The sequence below is a fragment of the Schistocerca nitens genome, chromosome 3, assembly GCF_023898315.1.
Source record: "Schistocerca nitens isolate TAMUIC-IGC-003100 chromosome 3, iqSchNite1.1, whole genome shotgun sequence".
Lineage (NCBI taxonomy): Eukaryota > Metazoa > Arthropoda > Insecta > Orthoptera > Acrididae > Schistocerca > Schistocerca nitens.
Window position 1 is genome coordinate 176481531 of NC_064616.1, and position 23251 is coordinate 176504781.

A 23251-nucleotide genomic window follows, 5' to 3' on the forward strand; every position below is an offset into this window, starting at 1 on the left:
TGTAGAATGACTTTGCTGATGCAGTCATATCCTCACCTCTGCTCGCACTGCAAGATCATTATCAAAGTGAAGTCCTCAAAGGTGGTGTTTAAGTTTTGAAAACAAATTAAAATGTGATGGGCCAAGTCGGGACTGTATGGATGTGTGGACAAACTATCTGAATTCAAAACTAGATTAAGCATGCTCTTTCTCACACACCGACATGGTTACATTACACATTGCTATGTTACATGCTATAATTTGGAGCCTTACAGTGCCAGAGGGCTGCAAATATGTAGACTGAAGAATAAAGATGTAGAGTGTTCATGACATTTGTTTTATTTAAAAATCTTTAAGAGTTTTCACATGAAAAATTCAGAGGAACTATCTTTCAGTACACCCTCGTATGTCTGATCACTGAAAAAATTAGATGCAAATTTCACCAAAAATATGTGCAAATTTTCCCAAAAATAGATGCTATATTTCCAGGTCCCTTTACACACATAGCTAATTTCGTAAAGTAAGCACTGTAGTTGGTTGACTGAAGGTTGAGGGACTAAAGAACAAGGTCATCAGTCCATCAATCAAAGGGTAGTTCATACAGAATTAGTGATATCTGCGAAGTATGTGTTGTGATGATGAAAATATATAGCACCAATAGGGCCAAGGCATTGAAGTATATATTAATGCTGCAGCTGAGAAAGAATTTAAGAAGTGTATGGCTCGGGCCTGGAGTTAGGTCAGAACAAATGAGGGGTAACCCAGAGCTCATCCAATGGCTAAAAAAGCCATCCCCTGCATCCACAGCACAATCAAGGTCAAGACAGTTACAGAGCAAATAATGTCTTCTACATGGTAGATTCACAACAGTAAAAGTGAGAAGGCTAAAAATTCAATGGACAGCCGTTAGATCGTCATTAATAAACAAGAGGAGAGAAATAGGTAAGGCAGCAGGTGGGCATCTCCAGGGCCTGCATGCGACGGGAGTTGTCCGACCCACAGATGTCCCACCCTTGCTCCAATGAGGTCAGGCGTTCTAAAGAGCACCCACTATTCAACAGAATACTATCTCTAAAACAGAATACTATCTCTAAAACAGAAAATAGGAGACAAATAACATCTAAAAGCAATAAAAACAGAGTAAGAGAGGGATGAAAGGGTGGGCTGGTCTAGATGGTAGCATTGGAAATCACCCAGACCCAGTATGCCGTAGGTAATGCCCTAACCTCAAACACCCCACCCCTGCCCCAGAGGGAGCTTAAAACCATATATTTGAAAGTAAAAACCACTTTCACGGGGAAAACAGAGACCCTGTTCAACTGTCTATGATTCGTCTGTCAATATTTGAGACAAAGAATTCGTAAAGCCATGCTCAGCATAGAAGGTTAGAAGGTGAAGGCCACATAGGATGGTGAATTCCTTCCAGGAAGAACAAAAGGATGAGTGCCATGCATCAGTATTCTCTTCAATAGTGCAGAGTTGGAGAGAGCAGTAGTCAACTATACGACATTCCACCTCTAAGTGAACAGAGGTCTTATTTGCACCCACAAATGCGCACCTGGACTGGCAAATTGAACTGGGGGTGGGGTGGGGGTGGGAGTCGGGGGTAATCCCTCCTCTAGACAACCAGTGAGCCAGTTCACTTACTGCAATACCATGATGTTGCACCAGAGAAAAGACAACTGAGCAGTCAGTATGAATAAGTTCAACAAGGTGGTCATGAATATTGGAAACACAAGGTGACAAGACCAACATCAGCCAATTGCCTGAAGCCTGATAACTAAAGTACAGGAGGAGGGAGGGGGAGGAGGAGGGAGGAGGAGGAGGGAGGGAGGGAGGAGGGAGGGAGGAGGGAGGGAGGGAGGGAGGGAGGGAGGAGGGAGGGAGGAGGGAGGGAGGAGGGAGGGAGGAGGGAGGGGGGGAGGGAGGGAGGAGGAGAGGAGGGAGGAGGGAGGAGGGAGGAGGGAGGGAGGAGGGAGGGAGGGAGGGAGGGAGGGAGGGAGGGAGGGAGGAAGGAGGGAGGAAGGAGGAAGGGAGGAGGGGGAGAGGAGGAGGGAGGGAGGAGGGGAGAGGAGGGAGGGAGGGAGGAGGGGAGAGGAGGGAGGGAGGGAGGAGGGGAGAGGAGGGAGGGAGGAGGAGGGGGAGAGGAGGGAGGGAGGGAGGGAGGGGGGAGAGGAGGGAGGGAGGGAGGAGGGGGGAGAGGAAGGGAGGGAGGGAGGAGGGGGAGAGGAGGGAGGGAGGGAGGAGGGGGAGAGGAGGGAGGGAGGAGGGGGAGAGGAGGGAGGGAGGAGGGGAGAGGAGGGAGGAGGAGGGTGAGAGGAGGGAGGGAGGAGGGGGGAGAGCGGGGGAGGAGGGGGATACAATTCGAACAATACATACCTGGTTTTGTATAAAGCAAATTTTCTGGCTTCAGATCTCTGTGAGCAATGTTCATATCATGAAGATGTTTGACAGCTAGGCAGATTTCTCTCATTATTTCTGCTGCTTCTGCAAAGATACAATTAAAAGATGTTACAATCTCTGAATGTGTGTAAAAACATGAAATAATTTTATGTCTCAATGTGAACACAGAAAACTTAACTTCATAGCAAATCAGATTATGTTGCTGAAGCATTTTCGAAGCCTTCTGTAACAATCTACAACTTGGTCTATATCATATTCATAACAAACTGTAACATGAGAATCATTTTTAAATATTTTAAATTCATGGGGAATCCTATAATCTGTTTTCAATGATAACCCAATTTTTTTTTTTTTATCAAGGCCAGCTTTTGTTACTTGATAGTCTTACCTATAGCTTTCCTTTAAATAATTCCACACAAAAAAACACACAGAGGAAACAATACACTTAAGAAAGAGGTGACGAAGTTTTCCCCTTTCAAACATTTCATTATTATTACATTATTTGATTTAAGTAGGCTTTATTAATGTGGGACGGTAATCAAATTCAACAAATTACAAAAAGGAAGTGATGCGAATGCCATGCACTCACTCTGAAATAATAATAATATAATATAATAATCATAATTTGCCTTGTAATAATATAAATAGAAGCAATGCACTTGAGCATATGTTGGATCCAGACACCTACAAAAGTTTGCTGTCAATAACTTTATAGTTTTTTGTGTATGTCTTCTGTACATTTTTGAAATTTAAAGCTCTTGTTTTGCTTTGATTTACATTGATTAAATAAGTTTACGATGTTTGTTAGTATTTGTACAACTGAATTCAGAAGCATCTCTACTTTTTACCACTAATTAAGAAATGTTACTTACATCAACATACTGGCACCCTTTTATAGTTTTGCTGCAAATGCCTCCTTCTGGCAACAGACCTTAACCAACTATATTCCACGTGGGAAAAATATATATAAAAAAACAAAGATGCTTTAACTTACCAAACGAGAAAGCGCTGGTATGTTGATAGACACAATAAAACAAAAAACACACAAACACACACACACAAATATTCAAGCTTTTGCAACCCATGTTTGCTTCATCAGGAAAGAGGGAAGGAGAGGGAAAGACGAAAGGATGTGGGTTTTAAGGGAGAGGGTAAGGAGTCATTCCAACCCTGGGAGCAGAAAGACTTACCTTAGGGGGTAAAAAAAGGACAGGTATACACACACACACACACACACACACACACACACACACACACACACATCCATCCGCACATATACAGACACAGGCAGACATGTAAATGCAAAGAGGTTGGGCAGAGATGTCAGTCGAGACGGAAGTACAGAGACAAAGATGTTGTTGAATGACAGGTAAGGTACTAGGGGCGCAACTTGAAATTAGCGGAGGTTGAGGCCTGGTGGGTAACGGGAAGAGAGAATATATTGAAGGGCAAGTTCCCATCTCCGGAGTTCTGATAGGTTGGTGTCAGAAGAAAGTATCTAGATAACCCGGACAGTGTAACACTGTGCCAAGATGTGCTGGCTGTGCACCAAGGCAGGTTTAGCCACAGGGTGATCCTCATTACCAACAAACATTGTCTGCCTGTGTCCGTTCATGCAAATGGACAGTTTGTTGCTGGTCATTCCCACATAGAAGGTTTCACAGTGTAGGCATGTCAGTTGGTAAATCACGTGGGTGCTTTCACACATGGCTCTGCCTTTGATCATGTACACCTTCCAGGTTACAGGACTGGAGTAGGTGGTGGTGGGAGTGTGCATGGGACAGGTTTTACACCGGGGGCGGTTACAAGGGTAGGAGCCAAAAGGTAGGGAAGGTGGTTTGGGAATTTCATAGGGATTAACCAAGGGGTTACGAAGGTTACGTGGACAGCGGAAAGACACTCTTGGTGGAGTGGGGAGGATTTAATGAAGGATGGATCTCATTTCTGGGCAGGATTTGAGGAAGTCTTATCAGTGCTGGAGAGCCACATTCAGAGTCTGATACAGTCCCGGAAAGTATGCTGTCACAAGTAGGGCACTTTTGGGGTTGTTCTGTGGGAGGTTCTGGGTTTGAGGGGATGAGGAAGTGGCTCTAGCTATTTGCTTCTGTACCAGGTCGGGAGGGTAGTTGCGGGATGTGAAAGCTGTTTTCAGGTTATTGGTGTAATGGTTCAGGGGTTCAGGACTGGAGCAGATTCATCTGCCACGAAGACCTAAGCTGTAGGGAAGGACCGTTTGATATGAAATGGGTGGCAGCTGTCATAATGGAGGTACTGTTGCTTGTTAGTGGGTTTGATGTGGACGGATGTGTAAAGCTGGCCATTGCACAGATGGAGGTCAACGTCGAGGAAAGTGGCATGGGATTTAGAGTAGGACCAGGTGAATCTGATGGAACCAAAGGAGTTGAGGTTGGAGAGGAAATTCTGGAGTTGTTCTTCACTGTGAGCCCAGTTTTGTCTCTATCAACATACCAATGCTTTCTCGTTCGGTAAGTTACAGCATCTTTGTTTTTATATATTATTTTCCCACCCACGTGGAATGTCTCTCTCTGTCTCTCTCCTCTCTCTCTCTCTCTCTCCTCTCTCCCCCCCCCCCCCCCTCTCTCTCTCTCTCTTGACAGAGACACCACAACAGCCACAACAGATTGCTGCTCACGTCAGATGCACTTGCAGTTGAGCCATAGTGTCTGGAGACAGTAGGCACGTTAGTGTGAGTTGTGCTAATGTGCAAGTTCTACTTCTGAGGATTTGTCCCTGAGTTTAAATATTTCTAGTGTGCTTTTCATTGTGCCTGTCTACGATTCAGTGTCTCTGCTGTGTGATAAGTAGCAATCTATCCTTCCCATACTGCTGTTATTCATCCTGGACTTTCCATTGCCTGTTCAGTTAGAAGCTTTCCCCCCAATCTGTTTCCTTTTTTAATTCAGTTAACTGAGCTGCAATCCACTGATTTTGCACTATTACTTCCTTTTCTGTAGTAGCTTTAACATTCTGTAAATGTGGATGGTTATGTTTCACATCCAGAATTTTGCTTTTTATCAAGCTAGTCATTGTGATGGAATTTATGGTTCAATCACTACATTATCTGGTCAAATTAACTGTGAAACTAGGCCACTATTAATATTCATTAGTAATGAGGATTAATTCTGGAGGCAAAATTCAAATGCATTTACTAACAATCAACTACTACTTAAAAAAAGAATAGAAAATGTGAAAGAAATGGATTATCTATTAACATTGCCTTTTTTTATATTTAGGTAAAGTATAGAAGCAGTATGATTCCAAATCATTCTGTGATGGACACAATCTCCACATATACCATTAATGACTTTTCACTAGTTCTTTCTCTCACACACCATGACTCCTGAACAAAAACAACACATGGACACCAGCCCTGATTTGACCGAAGTGGACGATTCTTTTGTGAAAAAAAAAACAGAGATGATGAGGCTTGGTGTTATCAATACAAACCCTCCACAACATGACAAAGTGAAGGAATTCACATGAAGGGTCAGCAGTTTGACAACTTAACTGTCATTAAAACCAATGTGACATGCAAACTAAACAACATCTGAAAGGAGGACTTTTCTAGCAGTTCCACATGACTGTATGAACATTCTATGCATTGTACTGAAGTCGGGAAGAGGGGGGGGGGGGGGGGGGAGGGGCGCTATATAGAACACCTGAAACATTAAAACCAGCACCTCATTTTTTCTTTATTTTTTATTAATCCTTTAGTTGAGCTGGTAGGTAATTTCATGTTCCATGGATCATTTATACAATAAATCCTGATAACAGGACGAATAATTTTACATTCACACTACATTTTTTTTGTAAATATGGCTACATGCTCATCATTTATACAAGGGTTGTTTTCTTTCTTTTTGTTAAAAAAAAGAACATACATATGTGAGTAAGTAATTCTTACCCACCACCCTTCACACATTACAATAATAGAAATTCATGTACAGAATAGAAGCAGTTGTCAAGGAGAAACTCTAATTTTGTTTTCAATGTTTACTTCACCGTCTGTCAGACATATCACCGGGCAAGTGACCAAAAATTTTGGTTCCAGCATTGTGCACCCCTTTTTTGTGCTAGAGACAACCTTAACCTTAACTTGGAGTAATGAATGCCATTTTTCTTCTGGGATAGTATAAGGAGTATTTAAATGAAAATGTACGAAACTTCATAACAACCAAACTGATTGAAATTTGCAGATGTCGCTTTGGTATAACACATTGAGACAGCTAGGGATGTAGTGTCATCACACCCCCTAAAAATTCACAGCTGTGCCCTCAGCAAAGAAGGTGACACTCACCACCTTTTTTAACAACAAAAATAATCAATTATTGATGATACAATGTAAATGAACAGATGAAAAAAACTACTCGCCAAGCGCGCGCGCGCGCGCCCCCCCCCCCCACACACACACACACACACACACACACACAGTGGAGTGCTTGCTGGTTTTGTTCTTCACATCCTCACGTGCTGGCACCAGTTCCTCTCTCTGATAGATAAAAGCTTTATTTTTTTGTCACAGATTTTGACATCAAATCAGAACTCTTCATCCTTTGGACACTATAGTCAATTTATAAGTCCTTAGTAACATTCTTCAGAAACTCTCATCTTATAACTTCACTGGCACAGTTCAATTTGTAAATGGTATATGAATTCAGATCAGACACCTTTACCAAATGAAAAGAAACACTGCTAATGGCCATCTTCTTCTTGTTCTGTCAACTGTGTAATTACTACGTAACTGATCACAAGTGCCTACTCAACCTTTCATGTGGTTGTAACATGTTATAACTTCTGGGTTTTTCTGAGAGCCTGTATCTTCATCAATCTCTCCATCATTATGCATCATGGAGATGAGAACAACAGATTGCGATTTGGCTGGAACACACGATATCGCTGTTACGTCTTAGGTAAAGCCAAACACGATTAAAGCAACAGTTCTTTGGTTATTGGGCAAAAATTGTGGAGGAATACCTGGTTGTTCTTTTTTTCAAGTTCCCACTAATATTGACCTTATTTCCAATAGAATTCTTGCAAGACGCACACTGGTATACCAGTTGTCAATAGTTATATTTCTGCCAATATCTTCATCATGCTCACTTATTTCAATGTTGTCCTCTAAATCTTCTGAACTTTTCTTAGACAGAGAGTTTGTCATCAGTTCATAGCAGCTCTGACAATTTCTTCATGTGATAGAAACTTTGTCATTTTCTGAAAGGATGCGATAAAAACAACGTTGAGACCGTCTACGTATTTAATACACACTTCCTAAAGCATGTAACTGGTCAGAAAAGTTATAACAACAAATTACAAGGTGATGTACATGAAAGACAATGATGGTGTTCATGTGTAAATGCTCCAGTTTAATTGCTTCACTGAAATACTACAGAGCGTAGTGGCCACGGTTGAAACATGCATGAGAACAAAATAATGATTGTGACAATGGTATTAAGTAGAGCTCAAGAGAACCACACAACGGAAGAATTTACACAGGACCAGCTACCTTTGTAATGATTAATCCAGTCTCAAAAGTTTCTTGTGACAATTTTACCTGCCAACCACACTTATCAACTGCCAGGAACCCACCTATGACAGCAGTATCTTTTTTGGCAGTAGATACCATTCTTTGAATAATAACAGGTGTATTAGGAATGCAGTACAAAAGAGGTGCCTTGAGAGCTTTTAACTGCTATTATTAATTTTGATGTGACTATTGATCTACTAGTATCAAGAGATATCACAATAGAAGTAAAAATCATGGCAGGCAGTTTTTAAGAACAGTTTCTCTAGTAGAGTGACAGGGGACTGGGATTTCAATGTTGAGGGACAACTTCACGTTACACTGTTTCCGAGAGATCACTTCAGCTCAATGATACCCATACTGCCCTCTTGTAAAAGTCGTCAACATGAGGAGTGTTGAAATGGATACAGCTCAATTATCTACTTAAGTTCTAACTTCGTTCTTTTCTTGACTTTTTGAGTACAGTAATTTTCCTCTTTAATAATAATGGCCTCAACCTTCATTAGTCATTGTCCTTACCCATCTAGCTCCTTCCCTGTTCCCATTCCAGCACTACACAACCCTCTATGCCACCTGCACAACCAGTCATTTTACTCCAGTCCTTTTCCGCTACTCTCAACCCCCCCCCCCCCCCCCTTGCCCTCCGTCTAACATCCCAACTCTGCACCTAGTTACCTTACCCTCTCTCCACCTTGTCTCTTGTCTCTGTGTGCTTCCACAAGCACCACTTTACTGTTCCCACCACTACACTGCTATCCCTCCCTCCCCCACCCTGCCCCAGCCTCCTCCTTACCCTCACTATCTGGTTGCTTCTCCTATCATGCACTGCTGCTTGCAGTCTGGCTTAAAGCTTACTTTCTGACAATCTTTTTGTTGTGCCTATCTGCAACTCAGTACCTCCGCTATATGGTGAGCGGCAACTATCCTTTTCATAATATTGTATAAGACATTAAATTTTGCTAGAGGTACTGAGATTCCACAACATTAATACTGTACAAAATAACCGGTTAGTATAATATTCAACAAAAAAATGCACTAATTTTGGCTACATAATTCAGCTAATGTCAGTTATAAATGGTTTTATAACATTAATTATCACTAATAGTTTTATTTTGAATCCAGCACTGAACAATATGTAGTGCACATACACAAATTCACCTGAAAGGCACCTCTTTAAAGAGGAACACATTTAGTAGTGTGTGCATCATGTAATTTGTCTCGTACCTGCGCAGACAGCATGGTAAGGGGAGGGATGGGGACATGCTGGTAGTTTTGTGTGGCCATCGTGTTGTAGAGGTGGTGCAGTTCAACAGCTGAATCCTACCCACAAGCAGAACTTGCAAGCTACAGCTAACAAGTCTGCAGACAATCATATTGACAGCTTATGCCAGTATAATTCATAATAATTCACAAAGTGAATAGTCTCTGACTAGAGGATCAAATGAGGGGGTATAAACAACTGAGACAGGCACATCGAACTGCCAGCTCAGCAGACGACCACAATCTAAGGCGGTTGCACTTTCAGAACAAAGGGGGTGAACTCAACCAGTCCGTATCTGCACAGTTTCAAGTTATTTTGCACAAGCAATACAGCTTTGCAATATATTATTGTATGCTTGAATGAATTTGTTGTAAATAGCCATCCATTCATTCACAGTTCAAAAGTCATTTTTCAACATTAGATGAAGAAATGAACTTCATTAAACTTCTTTAAATAAGCACATAAAAGAATTAATGGCATTAGCTGCCAATGGGCTCTAATTTAAATCAATGGGGAAAGTTGAAAATTTGTGCCGGACTGGGATTCAAACCCAGTCTCCTGCTTACTAGGCAGATGCACTGACCACTGTACCATCACAACACAGTGCTCATCGCAACTGCACACACTACCCTAGCATGCTAGCCAGACTCAAACTCTAAACTTATCCACTCACTGTTGATGTAGTGCTCCTTGCCAAATATCCTCATCACTTGCAGCAATTCACAGATTCTTGTAACAGTTTGAGTGTGTTGTGCAACTGCACTGAAGTTATCACTGGCCGTCCTTGTTGAAACTTCAGGAAAATCTGACAGGCTCACTGTTTTTCATTATATACATGAATGATACTGAAGAAAATATTAAGTGTAATGGGAAACTGCTGTTCTGTACACAAAAATGTTTCAAAAATGCCATGAAACTCTTCTGTTTTGACATAAACATTTAACTTGTTAGTTCAGGAGCACAATGTGGACAATATTATGTAAAAATGCATGCTACAGCAAACACAAAATTATTTTGGCCTTTTATTCAGGGCAACTGTTTTTAATCATGACACACTTCATACAAAACTTAATAATGGCATGCAGAAACAGTTAACTAAATAAAATCAGAGAAGTCAAGTATCTAACAGTTAAAAAAAGGTAAATAAATAGCGAAGTGAGAGTCATCTTACCTACATGGCAGTGATAAGCACACAACTTCTCACTTATCTTTATGACAACAAAACATGCTACAGACACAACACTGGTGGAATCCCTAACCTGAAAGTATCGTGTATGAAAGTACTGCAAGGAAGCAATCTTTGGTGAGAATTCCCATGGCTACAAATCTTTGATACCAGATTTTAGAAACGACCTGTGAAACAATAGTATGGTTTGTGGAATGGCCCTTGGTCCCATTTTAAATTTGATAATGTTTTCATATATATGAATGTCATACAAAAGTGAATGGTGATTCTATGGTCTGTCATTGTTTATAGATGGGTATCTGCAACGCTGTAAACAGACACAATGGTAACCACTTGTTCAAAAACAAAGTAAAAACTATAACACTGCTTCAACATACTCTTAGTGCCCTATTCCTCTAAAACACACTTATGTTTTACTCAAAATCATATCATAAGCTGTTTTACAGAACAGAAATTACTGTTTCTCTAACTGCCCATTCATCTGTCAAGCACGATACTGTCTGAAAATGTATGGGACATATTCCATAACAAAAATATACAGCTACTGAAATAAGGAACAGCCAGGCAGCAAATTTGAAGTTTCACAGGGAGGGGGAAGGGAGGGTGGTAATAACATGCTGAATTTCCCTATATAGTTCATAAAATGTATGTTAAGTTTTTTTTCACAATTCCTGAATTTACTACAAGTTAACATGCAACACAAGAAGATGCTTGATATCATATAGAAAGAAGGGTATATACCACTTTGGATCGACTAGATAGAATCATTAGAAAACTTGAATATACATAAAATTTTACAATAAATATCAGGCTTGCAACTGCAGATGCCTTTGAGGAGTAAAGTCCTTGCTACCTGTGATGGTGGTCAAGTGGCGTAAGACAAGACCTGTGTTCAGATCGCATTTAACTTCCCTATGAAAGGTTCAAGTTCACTTGTTGCAATTTTTTTTTATCTTCGGCAAACCAATTGAAAGTGTCACAAAATTTATATATTTTTGAAATAAATTTTACTGTAAACAAGGAAAAAGGTGAGAAAAATAAGGTTTATGAAAGGCGTTTGATCATCTGTGTCACTGTAAGCTTTGTGTTTCTTGTTTGAGTTCTCACACAGATGTTGATATTTTTTATGGGATGTGATTGCCTCTCTCTAACTACAAGACATTTTATGCAAATTACGTGAAACACGATCACAATAGAACAGGTGAACACACAATCTTTATAATGATTTAATTAATTATCATTAACACATAAAAACACCACAATTATTAATAGATAATCTGAAAGTAATCGACTGTTATACACCTCTCAAGACACTTTGCAAAACCACAATATCTATCTCCCACCACAACAACCTGTAGCCAGCTTCAACATTTCACACATCATCATCGTATACATGATCATACATTTAAATAAACAAAGTTTGCTTTCCATTGCATACTGGGCAGGAAATGAGTGCCCCATGTAAACAGCTTTCATCCAATGTACTTTGCTCAGAGGGTTTCAATGCCTTCCCTATTTCTATGATGAATGTCACCCGACATACTGCAAAGGCTTACCAGGACAGAAAGAAAATACGTGAAACTTCAAGAAACTGAAAATTCAAAATTGTTAAGGCTTTCGTGGCCACTTGTTGACAAACTGCCTATTGGCTTCTGTCTCGGGTTCTTTGGCCGACGTTCATCTAATGATTTTTCTGACGTTTCGCCAGCACGAGTGGCTGGCATTGTCAAAGCTTCACCCTCCATTGCCGGTGGTGAACTGGAGCCGAGCTCGCGGCCGCAGACTATATGTACCTGGCGCGCCAACGTCCGAGGGCTTCTCCGCGGTCATTTCTGGTGCGGTTCTCCTCTTGCTACCTGCGACGGTCGTTCGCTGCAGTACGGGAAGCCAGGATCCGTTTACCTTAAGGCTTTCCTCTTTCTTGTTGAAACTGTTCACGTGTTTTTGTATTTCTACAGCTTCTCTAAACAAGCGCGTGTGATAGTACTTCTCTACAGACAGAACTTCCGCGTCGGCGAATTTTTTTACGTGGTCGGTCTCATTCAGTGCGTGCTCTGCCACGGCCGATTTCTCCACCTGCCCCAACCTGCAATGTCGCTTATGCTCTTTGATCCTGGTGTTAATGGATCATCCAGTCATTCTGACAAACTTTTCCGCATGTGCATGGTATACGGTATATTCCCGGCATTGCAAGTGGGTCTCTTTTCTCCTTCGCCGATCTAAGACACTCTTTGATCTTCCTTGTCGGTTTGAAAATCATCTTTACGCCATGTTTGCACAATATACGGCCGATTCTGTCCGTCACTCTGGGAATGTATGGCAGAAAGGCCGTACCCGACATTTCTTTTTCTGGTTCCTTACTTCGCCAAGTGTTTGGCTCTGTTACACTTATAATGTAATTTGTGGAGTACCCATTGCTCCTCAGAACAGTTTCCAGGTGTTGCATTTCTCGTTTGAGGTGTTGCGGCTCACATAATTCATCCTGCTCTCGTTACGAGCGTACTAATCATGCCTGTTTTCTGGCTCGGGTGGTGGTTTGACAGTTTGTGCAGGTATCGGTCCGTGTGTGTCGGTTTTCGATACACGCTGTGTCCCAGGTTTTCGCCGTCCCTTGTGATCAGCACATCTAGAAATGGCAGTTTCTTGTCTTTTTCTACTTCCATGGTACTGAAAATTATGTAACTCTTTTGGCTGCTTTTTCATCTATCCAGGATAACATATTTTGTGAGGAAATAAAACCACAAAAAGCTTACTGTCTGCAAAATGATCAAAAATCTGTTTTCAAACGTCATGAATATTGTTTGCTCACAATTTTTTCCTAGTTCACAATGAAATTTACTTCATAGAAATAACAACATATAACTTTTGAGGCAATTTCCATTTTGCTACGTACAAATTTTGCATGAAGTGTGAATCAAACCACTATAGATCTAGGTGCAGACCTCATACCACTTGGTCACCACACCTGTGAGCAAGAACTTTATTCCTCAAGTATGACAAACTTCCCAAAATTACTTATTATTAAACTTCTTGGTAGATTAAAACTTTGAGCCTGACCGAGACTCAAACTTGGAACCTTTGCCTTTAGCGGGCATGTGGTCTACCAAGCATGACTCACAACCCGTCCTCACTGCTTTATTTCCACCATTACCTCATCTCCTACCTTCCAAACTTCACAGTAGTTCTCCTGGGAAACTTGTGGGGCTAGCACTCCTGGAAGAAAGGATACTGTGGAGACATGGCTTAGCTACAGCCAGGAGGATGTTTCCAGAACAAAATTTTCACAGTGATCACTCCGCTCTCCCCTGCAGAGTAAAAAGCTCATTCTGGAAACATCCTCCAGGATGTGGCTAAACCATGTCTCTGCATTATCCTTTCTTCCAGGAGTGCTAGTCCCACAAGTTTTGCAGAACAACTTCTGTGGAGTCTCAAAGGTAGGAGACGACATACTGGTGGAAGTAAAGATGTGAGGATGGGTCGTGAATCGTAGTTGGTAGAGCACTTGACTATGAAAGCAAAGATCTTGAGTTCGGGTCTATGTTCAGCACACAGTTTTAATCTGCCAGAAAGTTTCATATCAGTGTATGCTGCGCAGCAGAGTGAAAATTTAATTAAGAAAATACTAATTCTTTCATTTCTCCAAAATTATTAGGTTGTGAACCTGAAATATATTATAAAATCTCATTATTCTTTAATATTCCTCATCCTAAATGGAGCCTGTGCCTTGACTTTTTTTAAAATGAAAGCGTACACCCCCCACCCCGTCACAAATTAATAATGCTGTAGCCTAAAACAAACATAAACAAATAAAAATAAAAGAATTGTTTGGTCACAGTGCTGATAATAGACTAGTGCTGAGGGATGTCACAGCAGGAAATGGCAAAATGGAAGATAGAGGCTCAGCACTCAAGGGCTGAAAGAGTAAATCTGACCTGGTGTAACAGGAAAAACAACCAAATTAAGGCATATGAAAGATACTTCTGCTCTCCCCTCGTCCATAATGGGATACATAATATTTAGACTTTGGAAATGTTGACACAGAATAGTAGTAAACAATTATACAATACCTCTTTCAGTGAAGGCTCCATCTTGCCTGTCTTGTATTCGCTGGAACAGTTCACCACCTTCCATGCTGAAAAAGGAAATATAATCACTTAGTCAATTAGTCTTAGTCTCTCTCTCTCTCTCTCTCTCTCTCTCTCTCTCTCTCTCTCTCTCTCACACACACACACACACACACACACACACACACACACACACACACACACTCTTACAATTTTTTTTTGTCAGATAAGACTGTGTATCTCTTCAATACTTAAAATACAGTAAATACAACCTCAAGTACTGACCAACGTCACATTAAATCACAGAGAGAAACTCCTATGTTAAATATATCATACTACTGACAAATATAAAGATAGACCTGGAAGCGACTTAATCACTGCCTGGAAGGTGGTGTGTAAACCTGCTGGTTGTCTCAACAAAAATAAACATATCTTATTTCACTCAAAGTACTGCACTTCACTAGCAATAGGAGCTACACGGATTAACCTAGCCTTCCACGCAACTATCAGAACTGAAATTATGTAACACTCTCTAAAAGAAGTATAGTCCTTTGAGTAAATGACACATACCATCGTAACCATGAACTTTACGCAAGCTCTGTAGTCCTAACCATATGCACTGTCACATAACTCTTAAGACAGATTTTTGGAAAATAGAATAATTCTCAGCCACAGTGATCTCAAATAATATACACATAATGCATTAAGTACACAGAAGTACTCATACATTCCATGTATTACAGGCCTTTCAAATCAAATGAAGCTGCGAACTCATGTAGCAGTGTCAATGAACACTGATTATTCTTATAGTGTACCCACAAAGATAACTCAAATAGTCCCAATTATACAACAGATAAAGACAAAGTCTTTTCTGTCAAATGTGTCTGTAATATTCCTGTTCACATGGCTAACAAACTACTTAAGAACTACATAATCGAACATGTGTGCCATCACTGAGAAATTGTAGGCAATCTGGAGCATATATTCCAGCAAGAGCTCTTTTGAAGTACATTTCTCAAAATAATGTTTTACCAAGTAAGTGTGTGCTGTTATCCTAAGTAATAGTTTTTAAAATAAAAATGAGGCAGTAGCAATGCTGTGTAATAGATTAAAAGTTGATACTTAATATTCACAGAGTACACACAAATTCAAAGACAATGGATGATCCAAAATTGCATGTTACAATCTGTAGTGTACTCCTTATAATATTCTACAGCACAAATACCATACTGCATTATAAAGGTTAAATAGCCTTCTGCACTATTCTGATAATGGAATAGCTACAAAAATATTTTGTGTAAGATCAATAGTGTGTTTCCAGACCAACAGGTCATAAACATGAGGGGTCATTTTCATTCCCAATATTAATTCTGCATCACATATATCAATTCTGTGTGACATATATAATGAAATTACATGCTCCACGATTACGTGGATATGAAGCTGGGGTGAAATGGAAAACTAAATCTCATCTACCAAATGATTTTGACTGCAAGCAGAGGCAGTAAAAAAAAAAAAAAAAAAAAAAAAAATTACTTTGATGTAACTGTAACTGCAAGCAAACATGTGATACATAAACTGCTACATTAATTACGAAGAAATATATGCTTTAGTAAGTATTGAACTTTTGTGTTTAAAGTCATACAAAACATAACAGAAAAATAATGGGATGCAATGAGTACAGAAACTAACAAGTTAGAAATATTAAATTGCTATGACTATAACAAGTTATTTGAGCAAACAGTTACAACACTAAAAAGATTATTTTATAATATTTATAAGTGTGAACTGTTAAATATGGAAAATCCTTAGTGACATGTAAGCATAACTTGGTTGAAAGAAAATATTTACAATAAAATTTTTAAAATGTCAAAATACAGTCTTTAATTATTTTTTTCCTATTTAACATCTACCTGTCAGCAGAATCACCACGAATGGAGCAGTAGTTCAGGTGTGACATGATGTTAAAAAAATGTTGTTATGGAAAACCAAATAGGAAATACAGGATGGTCAGAAACAGGATAAGCTGTTCTGACAAGCAATTGTTAAGAAAAAGATACGTATTGTTGTGCTGCTTCCAAGTTAATTAACACTGAAGTTAGCTAATCAGCCCATTGCATGTGCAAATTCGAGTAGCCCGCAAAAGACTGTCTCACCAAATGTGTTCTCCATTTGGTTTCCTAAAATTGAACAAGAGAGCAATACAAAAATAGGACATGGGACAGTAGTAAGGACTGAAGCTGAGCCAAAGGCTCAGCAGCCTCGTGCACTGTCATCTATGTTATGAGAACAACTGACACTAATTGTACTCGAATTTGTGCATTCAACGGCCTGATTGGTTAACTTCAACAGTAATAACTCTGAAACAGTGCAACATAGCGGATATTTTCATAACAATCTATCCTGCAACACCCTTACAAGCTTTTCAGACTGTTTCTGGCCACCCTCTATATTTTCTTTATTTGTCTACATACTATTATTTACCGATTAAAGACAGATTTCATCATGACTGAGCAAATTCTAGTAGCCCCTAGAATAATATAGCAAATTCAGAGAAAACCTAAAAAACTGGACTGGGAAACAGTGATTCATACCGTTACACGGTTGACTATGAGGCTAGTGACTGAATGTTGTACCACCTTGCTAACCAGTACAAAATATGAAGTTAAAGAATCATTTATCACCAGCACTATCCTCCCTGCAAATAGAACAAGAAATGAACCAATTTCACATTTGGCGAAAAAGGCATAATGACAAGAGTTATATGACAAAGTGTATGGATCATTCTGGCTCTGAACAGTGCACAGTAACTACAAACCACTAACAGTGAGACAGGAAACAAACAATTGTGGCAGGAGCATCAACATCACAACTATTTACACAATTGTGCGTATTGTCAACAAACGTTAAGTAGGTGGGACATTAAATTTGAGTGGCATCTTAATAATATTCAGTGAATGATACTTAAAATTCAAATATCAACATCAACATTTTTCTATGGAAATGAAGGAAACAAAATTAGTAACACATTTATCAAATATTGTGTGTAATCAGTTTTTCATAATTACAAAGAGTGTGTAAAGGTTTTTGCATGGTAATGCTAATGAAATTGTGAATGGTGACACTGAACTGATAGACATAGGAAACTACTAATAAAAATTCCAAATAAGATAAAAGAAATAAAAAGTGAAATTAATATACCACAACTGACACAAATAAAAGTAGATCACACCCATTTATGTTACAAACCACACTTGTTAATGATGAGATAGGACACACACACACACACACACACACACACACACACACACACAAATGAAACCTTAAAGAGATGTTATGTAAAGAGGTGTACGAGATATGTAAAGAAATAATAGAAAAACGAACACATGAAATTGGAGAAGAAAAGAAAGAATAAAGAAACTAAAGTATTTAACAACACTTTGACATCAAGGTTGACAGAATGAGGCAGGGGATTAAATCGTCTGTTACCTATTCGAAAGAGCCATCCCAGAACTGAACTGAATTTATGTAAGGGGAGCATACAAAATGTAATTCTGCATTGCTAGGCATGAATCTGGATCTCATGCCTTTCCATTCAGTGTCTTAACCGCTTCACCCTATAGAAAATGGTGTTACATCAACACTTTGTAAGGTTAATTCCATAAAAGTTCTTGAAACATCATAGCTTAAATTTTTCACTAGTCTCTGATAAATTGATGTAAAATCAAGGGCAGAATACAATATCTATAAGTATACTGGTCAAAAAATTAACCACATCCCAGACACACCTTCACCCTAATATTGTGCAACCCCACACCTTTATCCACAATAAAGGTCTCAATTTGGTGAGAAAGAGTGTCCTCAAGATGTTTCTTCAGCTGCATCAGTCAACTGAAGTCACTAACTAATGATTAAAGCCCATAAGGCTACCAAATTGTGGAGGTGCTGATTGCTGTGTTTCACCTGCTGTTTCAAATAATTCCTGGCATTGGTGTTCACAGTATTATTTATCAGGAAGATGTAGAAGAAAGGCTAACATTTCCAACCGCGCGCACACACAAAAACCGAAAAAAAACCCACACCCCACTGTAACATAGTAATAATAATTAAATTATTGTTTATGTAAAACTTTTTGCCACTGTTGACAATGTAATTATTACACTAAATGCTTTAAAATGTCATCATGATAACATAAATTTGTAACAAATATTAATTTACATTTCTCTTCATCTACACAACCAAAGATTTCCACGATACTATGAGACTACCTCCAAAACAGTGTTTTGCACTTATTAGAGTCTAGACACCATTTTTGATCCATTCAGTGTTTACAAAGCGTGATGGTGTGCATTATGTAATACGACAGGGAAAGGTGCCAGTAACCAGTGGAGCTTTTTTTTATTTTTAAACAATGGAAACTCCAGACTGGACTATCAACATATAGGATAGATTGCTACTCACCATAAAGATGACATGTTGAGTTTCAGACAGGCACAATCAAAAGGTTGTTACACATTATAGCTTTCAGCCAAAGCCTTCTACAGCAAAGAAAACACTGACACATTCACACAAGCGCACACACTTCATGCACACGTGACCGCCACTACAGGCAGGGGGTGTCAGCAGTGTCAGAGGTTGTCAATAATGTCTTCCTGTTCCTCATTACACAGTAGACTGTCATTTGCGACCGCGAAATGTGTGAGAATCAGTGCCCCAGGAAAAGGGGTGGTTTCACTGACGCCATTTATGTCACCCCCAGTGGCCATTTCGTGCCATCTGAGTGGCAGTATGTCTGGAATGTTTTCCTTAGCCACTCATAATAAAACATTTTGATTTCAACAATGTTTCCAAGAAGACAGCAGATGTAGCTATCACAACAAATGACATCAAAAGAAAAGTGTTTTTACTGGGTGATAGCCATCTTAGAGGTGTTGCTCACGAAATAATAAATGCCAACAAAGAGGTACGTGCCCCAGGTTATACCAAACCAGATGCTCGCATTGACCAAGTACTTTCATCAATAATCGATATTCCTCAAAACATAAAGAACAAAGGCTATATTGTGATCTGTGGTGGTTCAAATGACATTGCACATAATGAAGGTTTGCATGCTGCTAATGTCTGAAAATAACTCTAAACCACCTGAAGCATTCCAACATAATTATAGTTGATATTCCACACAGGCACGACTTATTACAATCCTCGTGTGTAAACAAGGCAGTAATTGCAACAAATAGATGTTATACATATATCTGCAGCAATTTTACTAATATTCGTAGGATCGAAACTCACAAATTTGGCAGAGAACCTTACACCACTTATGGTCTTCACCTTAACTGGCAGGGAAAAAATCATTTAGTAACTATAATTTGTGACATAGTTGCAAAGCCAAGGAACAATGTCAACACAAAAGAATTAGATTTGATTGAAGAGTGTACCAGTACAAAAAATAATTGCAGGAACGGATATAGGCAGACTACATTGGACAACTGGATGGTGAAAAAGAAACAAGAAAAAAGTGCATCTTCCCGATCTGCAAGTGTGTGGAAATAGACTAATTTGGAGAGATGGGTAGTAAAAAATACATTGCCCAGACCTTCAATCAAAACTTCTTTTTTAGAGAAATAGAGTATAACTGCTTCTGCTAAACAAAAACTTGCAATTTATCACCAGAACAATAGAGGCCTAAGTAGTAAGATCAATGAGCTTATAATCAATATACATGAGCCACAAGGTATAGATTATGCCCATGTTTTATGTTTTAGTGAGCACCATAATAAGTCTGGTATAGAAAAACTTATGAACAATTATTACTTACCAACATCATTTTGTATAAAATGTAAAGAAAAAGGAGGTGTGCCATTTATGTTAAAAATGGTATCACATGTAGCGTAATTAATGTGCAGAATTATTGTTTAGCACAACATTTGGAAGTGTGTGCCACAGAATTGTCCTTGAATAATTCCCATATACCAATAGTCACAGTACACAGAGCACCTTCAGGGAACTTTAGTCTCCTTTTGAATAAGCTAGATGCTCTCCTAATATACATATTCAAACACGAAACAGATGTGATAGTGCTTGGCAACTTCAATGTTAACTTTCTAACAAATTCTAGAGAAAGAGCAGACCTAGAAAATCTGATGTCTACGTATAATCTGGTTGCTGTGATTAGTTTCACTACTAGGATAACTTCGTGTACAAGCACACTGATCAATAATATATTTATAGACCAGAAGAAAAAAAGGTGATACGACTACCAGGCAAGTCATGAATTGTCTATCTGACCATGATGGACAAAGACTATACTATAAACAGCACAAGTATTTATGTGAATGATAGTGGTCCCAGTTGGAAAACAGAACAGTTAATGAAGAAACTATTCAGATTTTTAAATCTTATCTCCAAGCCACACACTGGGCACCTATGTATAATTTAGAAAATTCCAATTCCAAGTACAATTTTTTTCAATAATGAAGTGGCCTTGAGATTTGAAAACACCTTCCCAAGAAGGATATACAAGATCCAAACCACAAAATATACCAAAAAGCCCTGGATAGCCACTTGTATCAAGATTTCATGCAAAAAGAAACAAGAACTGTACATTGCCACAAAAAATTCAGACAACCAAACCCAGCTAAATTACTATAAAAATACTGCAAAGTACTAAGCAAAATTATTCAGAAGTCAAAAAGTTTGTATATGTGCTCAAAAATTAATAAATCTAGTAACAAAATCAAAACCGTATGGGAAGTGATAAAGAGTGAGACTGGTGCAAATTTCCCCAGTAGGTCCCAAAACATTGTTCTCAATAATGAAGATAGACAGGTACAAAATCAAAATACTGTGGCAAAAATTTTCAATGAGTATTTTCTAAGTGTTGCTGAGAAAGCGGGACACAATGGTTCCTTAGAAGAAGCATTAAAAATACTGAAAGGTTATTTCCCAAACGCCATAGAGCAGATAGGTATAGCCCCTATAACGGTACAGGAAGTAAGAAAAACCATTATTTCTTTAAAAGCAAAAAATTCAACTGGTGTTGACATCCCTAGCAAATTGCTAAAAGCCTGCTGCAATGAGTTCAGTGAAGTCCTAGTTCATATATTCAATGCCTCTCTCAAACAAGGTATCTTCCCTGAAATGATGAAATATGCTATTGTAAAGCCCCTCTACAAAAGAGGCAATGCCTCCTTAGATGTTACAAACTATCGGCCTCTCTCTCTTTTGATTACATTTTCTAAAGTTCTCGAAAAGCTAATATATGCCAGAATAGTCAGTCACCTAGAAAAACATGCAACAATGAGTAAAAACCAGTTTGGATTCAGAGATGGTATCTCCACAACTGAAGCAATATTTTTGTTTACGAATAACATTTTGGAATGCCTCAATAAAAAGACATTGCCTATGGGCATATTTTGCGATCTGTCTAAAGCATTTGACTGTGTTAGTCATTGAATACTTATATAGAAAGCATGTCACTATGGACTCAGAGGACAAATGGGCAACAGGCTCAAATCCTACCTACAGGGCAGACAACAGAAAACAGTGCTAGATGGTAACAATAGTCACATAGGAGGGGTAGAGTCCAACTGGGGAACAGTAAAATATGGAGTTCCACAAGGTTCTGTCCTTACCACTACTTCACAATATATCTTTTCAATTATGACATTCATGTTTCACAATCCTCCTCAATATGAAACAAACGAAATGTACCGTCACCATAACACAAGGAGGAAATGTGACACACACTGTGACCTGAAAAATCTGTCCCTGTTGCAAAAAGGTGTGAAATACACAAGCACAAAAACCTTCAATGCACTTCCAAGGAATATAAAGTGTCTACGGGATAAAAAAGTACTGTTTAAAAATAAGCTAAAAGAGTTCTTGCTTGAAAAAATTTTCTATTCTCTAGAAGAATTCTATAGCAGAGATAGCTAATTTTATTTCCCACTATTGTATATTCCTGCCTCAACATAGCTAGCTGTGTTAATCAGATTAATAGGTGATCTGCAAAAAATTGTTTGGACAAAATCAGAATGTTGTACCTGGCACTCTGCTTGTGGGTGTAATTTTATCCTACCGATTGTGTTTCCAATTTGTATTATTAATCTTTGTTTATTGTCCTTATGGAGACTAATGTAATAATGAACTAAATGTTTTTGACTTGTTCCACATCCATGCGTTAACACGCAGAACTGGATCTACGGAATATGTATTGCAATAAATAAATACTGGGCATCGCAGTTCTGACCGCCAACAAAGAGGCGTTGAAAGAAGGGATGAAAAGTAGATAAGAGGGGGTATGACGACCTTCCAAATGTGTGTAACATCTACAGCAGCATTGGGCAAAATTGTGATGAAATTTGGTGCTAATGAGACATCATTAACCTGCCTTACATGTCACATGAACTTCCGAGCTGTGGCCTTTTCTTCACACATGTCAACACCTTACTGTTTGAAGTATCCCTGAACCCGAGATTGATGTTGCTGGGCACCATGTTTTTGCACCATTACAGACGAAGGTTGTATACACCTTTAAGCCAAATTTCAAAATTATGCATCGCAAGGGGTAGGAATCACTGTGTTTCGAAAAAGTGATTCTTTAATTTCCTTGCACAGTGTATTTATCTTTCTTCATTTTAAAAATGAAAGTGTTCAGAGGAAGTTCTTTTTCATCGTGAAGTTCAGCAGACAACTACTGTTGGTGGTGGTAGGTGAGGGGTACTAGCTAATATTTGATTGCACTCAGGCGTAATGGTCTCAGAACGGTTGGGAACCACTGCCCTTAACACGTACATCCCATATGATGATGGCAG

General features: G+C 39.1%; 1 protein-coding gene across 3 annotated transcripts in view; it reads right to left on the reverse strand.

The window, feature by feature from the left end:
- LOC126248116 (MAP kinase-activated protein kinase 2) overlaps positions 1 to 23251 on the reverse strand; it is a 99673-nt gene that overhangs the window by 45954 nt on the left and 30468 nt on the right. For 2 of the 3 annotated variants that reach the window (XM_049948792.1, XM_049948794.1), the window contains exons 3-5: positions 14439 to 14503; positions 9859 to 10002; positions 2359 to 2466 (exon numbers count right to left, since the gene is read on the reverse strand). In XM_049948792.1, coding sequence (XP_049804749.1) covers positions 2359 to 2466; positions 9859 to 10002; positions 14439 to 14503 — 317 coding nt within the window. The remainder of the gene's footprint in view (positions 1 to 2358; positions 2467 to 9858; positions 10003 to 14438; positions 14504 to 23251) is intronic. The other variant, XM_049948793.1, reaches the window with a different exon arrangement.